This window comes from Osmerus mordax, chromosome 2 (assembly GCF_038355195.1).
Source record: "Osmerus mordax isolate fOsmMor3 chromosome 2, fOsmMor3.pri, whole genome shotgun sequence".
NCBI classification, from domain to species: Eukaryota; Metazoa; Chordata; class Actinopteri; order Osmeriformes; family Osmeridae; genus Osmerus; species Osmerus mordax.
Genome location: NC_090051.1, coordinates 16154908 through 16160910, shown reverse-complemented (window position 1 = coordinate 16160910; position 6003 = coordinate 16154908). Strand labels below are relative to the sequence as shown.

The following is a 6003-nucleotide window of genomic DNA, read 5'->3' as shown; positions in this document are numbered from 1 at the left end:
GGGTTCTGATAGTGATGGCAAACTTTCACTTCAGTCAACCCTGTGTGGATGACAAAAAGTGCATCTCTACAAAAGGCCTCAGTACCATTTGTTGGTCTTGTATGTCTTAATGAGAAGCTACGCATCACCCATGTAGTCATCTTATGCACCGAGCATTCATGAAGTGTATCTAAAAAATGTATAGATGGTGCAAGGACATATCAAAAATGTGCATCGCAACAACCCTAAAATCCAGGAAACTCACAGATGGTAGCCAAAGTACTTTATTTATTAATTGTTTTTTTAATTTAAAAAAGAGATTACTTGTAAATGTTACATTGAGTTCTACTGAAACACATCCATGTTCTCGGTCTCATCATAGGTTACGTTAGGCACACAACAAGAATGCATACATCATTTGCTTTTCTAGTTTGTCTTTTACTTCAGATAAAAACAAATGAAAGAGAGAGGGTTAACCTTTGCAAACTGCATTGAAATCTCAAACTGTACAGAGCAGAGAAGCAAAAACTCTTCAATTGAGCTCAGTTTCCCCCTGTCCATGGAACAGAAACAACCATTTCCCAAGTACAACTGTGTCTTCTGTGTAACTACAAAGAAAAAGAAAAAAACCATGAAAAAGGGTTTAAAATCAAGGTCCATCTGTAGAATCTAAAGAACGCGAGTTTGGCTGAATTATACTTCCACATCACCCATTGGTTTTCTTACAACAGTACACAAAATCTCCAATAAAACATCCAGATAAAGAATATATCAAATATACTTCAAAATATAGCACACTTTTTGTTTGGTTTCTGATCAAGAACATTGGCATGTGTGTGTCTGAATGCCAAATATGTACATAGGCAGAGTAGACAGTAAAGCTGTGCCAGGTTAAACTTAAAGCAAACCTCTGTAGAATGTATACATGCCATATGCACTCTAACAGAGTTTGGGATTGCCCCAAGTAAAACACTACATTTATTATTAGCCCAGAGGTCACTAAAAATAAAACAGCCCACATTGCAATAGCAAAAAAAACAGATATTTTTGGAACACAGCAATAAGAGAAGTAGCACAGAATACTATAATCCACCTCTAAGCTGTTTCTACAGCCTAACCTATGTACAGCCAATGTGTATTGCCCAGTAAGCATGGTTTCTCTGTATCTCTCTACTACACTTCCAAGGGAAACATCGGATGTGAGAGAACTTGCGCTCCTGTCAACATTGTACATCCTATCACTATGTTTCTACTCCCAGGCAAATGAGGAGGAATAATGCCAATTGGTGTCTATGCAGCGTTCAGGCAACGAGCACATTTCCCATTTGCACAAGAGAGCCCTTGGAAACAAGGGGCTCTGGGCTGAAAAACCCTAGATGTGGGAAAGTCATCAGGGAGGACCCAGGGGTCCCCTCACTTCCTGTGTGGTTGGGAACATATCATCCCACCAGTCTAGCCAGGGGTCTTGATGACAGTATATTCTTTATAAACCCAGGATCCAATCCTTCTTTGTATGATGGGTACAGAACATATAGTATGCAAAGGATGTGGAACTGCCTAGGTCAGATACAGGTAGAAAAGATACAGTTTAGTATTATGCTTTTTACAAGTACATCGAGTAAAGCTTGAGAGATGTATTGAACGTCAAAGACAACTACAGAGAAAATGGATATTGATCACGTGCACAGTGCAGTACGTTAGTCTTGCCCAGGCTGGGAGGGTCCCCTTCCCAGTGGTTTTTGGCATAAACAACGACGATGGCTTGAACAGGGACCATTCACCTTACTGGTTCTTAATGACAGCCTTGACTTGACTCTGACACTCTCACGCACGCAACAAGTCATGGTGCATCCAACAACGTAGGGTTAGATCAATGGCACATGTGGGTCTCGAACAAGAAGTGGTTTACAATCACTTGGCAAATTACATTTGACAAGCCCTTGGTGCTTCTGCTGAACCACTCACTCCGCAATAGGTGCAAGCAAAGCCTAACAAATCAATAATATCAATCTCCTCGACAGTTTGATAATCAAGTTATTTTTCCTCTCACCCAGGTGAACATCACAAGTGCAATCATTTTAACATTAACTTTCAAGAAAAATGTCAGGCCTACTGTGGTGGAAATGTTAACTGGTCTTCCTCTGACTAGAAAGTTGCTTTTTCAGATATCTTATAGACAGGGTGACTGAATGGCAAAACCATTGTCTGGTTTCTCCCCCACCCACCCCCCCACCCCCCATCTCTTCACCCTGACAGAAAACTGAAAATGGTTACAACTTGGTCATTTTCTTTATCTTCGTCCATGTCATCATCGCCACTGTTTGTCTAGATAACTCGAGATAACTCGCCAAATCCATTGGCAAGAGAGACATCGTTTTTGCCACCAAACTCCCGCTTTAAAAACGATGACATACAAAACATAAAACAACCATCTCTCCTCCATGTCTCTGTTGGAATGCAGCCCAGCGGGGCTCTCTCTACCAAAGCTGGGCAGCACAGTTCAATATTACAGTGATTGAAGCAATAATTTGGGATGAAATGAAAAGACACAAGATAACAACCACAACAAAGTAGAATAATTGCACAGTCATTGAAGAGGGCTGGGGAGGGGAATCAAAGGGGGTGGAGTTTGGGGTTCAAAGGTCAATTGTCCTCGAGCGAAACACCCAATTATGGTGGTGGTGGGGCTGGGGTCTTTATGGCGACGGCACAGACACCTCCAGCAGGCGGTTGTTTTTGCGCTTGCAGGCCGCGCTGTTGCCATTCTTGGAACCTCCCTGGACAAACTTCACGCACACCTTGTCCTGCTTGAACTGCACTAGAAACCTGCCATGAGAGAGAGAGAGCGAGGAGTGAAACTGTCAGAAGATTTGATCCTGGGACTATGAACGGAGGGGACAGGAAGGAGAGAGACAGGCACAGGGACAGGAGCTCATACTCGTCTGAGATGTTGATGTTTATCTGCTCCCTATCGGCCATGGCTGTCCCAGCACGGTGGAGTTTAGTGATGATTTCTATGAGATGGTCGCTGCTCAACAGGAAGTCACCTTTGGCTGCTGAGGCAGAGCCCTGTGGGGATGCGATAACAACAGTAAACATAGTAGCCTGACATGGTTGTTTAATGTTCCAAAGTAGGGATGATGATCAATTTGACTGCCATTTAATTCACATGGAGAATAACTAGAACACAACAGAAGACAGTTTCACATACGGTTTTGGTGTACTGGATTGTAAACGGGCCATTTGGTTCCTCACCTCTTTGAGTTTTAGGGCAAAGAAGCCGTCATTTTGAGTGCTGACGGAAACACTGGTGAGGTCTGGTAGAGGAATGCTGGCCTTCACCTGGCCTGTTTTCTGATCAGCCAGGACAAAGTTGTTCTTGGTCAGCAGGAAGATCCTGGAAGAACCCTGTAGAAAGAGGAGCTGGCTTACCCAAACAATCATAACTCACCTAAGGAATGCCTGATACTGTATGCATATGATTGATTGATGATTTTTATGGAACTGTAAATGGATCATATTCAAATTTACAGTGTTCCCAAACACATAGCTAAGATTAGTCTTCAGGCTGTATTCTACACAGGCATGTTCAGACATGGCTTTAGAACATGTAAATGTCTCAGTCGTAAAACTCTCCGAGACCTGTAGGTTGAATGTCTGGAGGCGCGTGTTGCTGTTGCGGTCCTCACCTTGCCGTTGGCTCTGTTGATCTTGTTAACCACGTCCGCCAGTATGACTTTCTCCTCCACGGCGGTGTTCAGCTTCTGATACTTGGGGTTCTTGTTGATCTCCACGTAGTCACCTTTGAAAGGCTGACTCACACTGCACAACACAAGAGGTCCCACCGTGTGAAGGACATTCTTGGGGATGATTTCAAAGGACATGGATAACCCAGGTGTAGAATAGGTGTGTCTGGTGTACATGTGAAGGTGCAGAGTGGGATTTCATTGTGAAGGAGACAGCCAACCTGCTGGGGTAGAGAGCCTTCTTATCCTTGAAGATTTCACTCGCCTCCAGTTTCTCCTCATAGACTGCCTTCTTGTCCTCTGTGAACTGGCTCCTGTACTTCTTGCACTGATTAGAATAAACAAGTATCGAAATTAGAGTTTCATTGATGGAACCTCCTCACCTTTTCAATGTAGGATATATATATAGGGTATAGGATTCCATTTAGGAACAGATGGATCCAGTGTTGCTAGGCAGCTGACCCTCCAGAGGTAGAAGATTCTCCTCAGCTCTGTGTTGGCCCCCTCCATGAACAGGTAAGGCCTGGCCGGCCACTTCTTGTCTATGGGTGACATGGAGGGCATGGTCTTCTTCAAATTCAGGAAGTACTTTTGCATCTGGAGACAAACAGGAGAGAGCAACTCAATATGCAGTGTATTTATGGCCAATATTCATGGGAGTCCGAAAATTCCATTCCTTATTATAATTTACTCTCAGATGTGCAGGGAATCATCTGGATGTTCTTGGAAAAAAGACAGTTGTCATTCGGGTGTTACTTACGATCCTCTGTATAGTGAAGTCGTAAATCTTCCTGCCGGCATGGGCCCTGAAGAACTTCCTGTACTCTCTGCGGACCTGTAATCAGAATGACGACTGTCAATCAACTATCACTATGGTGACCAGATGGGGCAAGGGCCAGGACGGGAACGAGAGACAGTGGCGAGGGCCCACAACACCGAGGAAACAGGACGGTAGACCAACAGACAAGGGGTTAGTTAGAAGGATTCAGACGGCAGACACACCAACAGAGATCTAAACAGGAAGGTAAAACGGCAAGGTTTGAATGGTTATGTAACACATTATAATAACTGTAGGAACGGTCCAACGGTTTTCTGAAAACAGAATTATTTGAATTGCTGGAGTTTGTGGTAAATAACATCAATGCTGACTTGTAACACTGTGTAGGTCATCATTTGATAACAGTTAACGTGAGGAGAGGATTTGGGCCACTGAGTGAGACATAGAGCTAATGAGAAGTATTGGCAACTCTTCATGCGTTAGAATGACACACAATAGACACAACACAATCACATTACAAGGAAGTAGGCCACTAGTAGGACACCCGGACAACACAAACAGGATGTGACCAGAGACATCAACACAACGAAGGAGCACGTTCAGTATGTTAGTTTGACAGGCTAGCATGCACCGAATGTCAACAAGAAAGACTGGACAGGTGAATTCAGATGGAAACATTCAGGTGGATGGACAGACAGGCAGACATCCAGGCAGCCTCTGCCACGTTGGGATTTTCACCTCTGCGGTGAGAAAATGTGGTCTTCAGGAACCAGAAGGGGGGAAAAAAGCATCTGTCACTCAATTATCTAGCGTCAGCTTATCTAAATCCCAGGATTATAGTAGCAGATTTAACTTCATGGGAGGAGAGGAAATGCTTTAACTCATAGCATACATCTGAATCCCCTGACCACCGGAGCAGAACAATGCGTTGCTGAAAATAGAGGTATGAATATGCACCAGTACTGATCGGTCCACATGTCAATCACTCTGGAGGTAGTTTGTTTTCCTGTGGCACTAGTCCTCAAGACTTGGTTCATCGGATCCTCAGTTTAATGGGCAGAGGCTGGCTGAATTCTGGCAAGGCCCCCCAGCCGTACAACAGGGAACACATGTACTGGGGTAGGTCTGTGATACCTTGAGTCCCAACCAGTAGGCCCAAATGACGGCAACGGCGTGCTTACGCCTGGCTTCCTCCTTCAGGCGCCTCAGCTCCCTTCGGGCCTGCGAGGAGGGGGAGGAAGAGACGGGAGGAACCAATGAAGGGTGGCAAGATGAGAGCGAGGAGGAAGAGAGGTGGACACACAGGTGGAGCAGAGCCGACACACTGCCTGCCTTCTTTGAGGAACACACGAGGTCACCGCACGACACACGAGAGCCTGTCTGATCACCCAAGAGCTTAGGATGTGAAATCCCCTTCGAAAGAATAGCATACAAGAGTATTTTCCAAGAGGTGTCAAGCACGTTACTGTGTAAACCATGTTTTAACTGGAGCTTTCTTGA

At 44.6% G+C, this 6003-nt stretch overlaps 1 protein-coding gene across 7 annotated transcripts in view; it reads right to left on the bottom strand.

Annotated features, from left to right (window-relative positions):
• Nucleotides 1-249: 249 nt before the first annotated feature.
• The window catches only part of myo1b (myosin IB), a 53266-nt gene continuing 47512 nt past the window's right edge, over nucleotides 250-6003 (bottom strand). For 5 of the 7 annotated variants that reach the window (XM_067250660.1, XM_067250668.1, XM_067250676.1 and 2 more), the window contains 8 exons: nucleotides 5638-5724; nucleotides 4486-4560; nucleotides 4188-4322; nucleotides 3947-4053; nucleotides 3669-3801; nucleotides 3235-3387; nucleotides 2918-3048; nucleotides 250-2805 (listed from right to left, as the gene is read on the bottom strand). In XM_067250660.1, the coding sequence (XP_067106761.1) occupies nucleotides 2676-2805; nucleotides 2918-3048; nucleotides 3235-3387; nucleotides 3669-3801; nucleotides 3947-4053; nucleotides 4188-4322; nucleotides 4486-4560; nucleotides 5638-5724 (951 nt within the window). In that variant the 3' untranslated portion in view covers nucleotides 250-2675. The remainder of the gene's footprint in view (nucleotides 2806-2917; nucleotides 3049-3234; nucleotides 3388-3668; nucleotides 3802-3946; nucleotides 4054-4187; nucleotides 4323-4485; nucleotides 4561-5637; nucleotides 5725-6003) is intronic. The other 2 variants (XM_067250685.1, XM_067250710.1) reach the window with 1 other exon arrangement.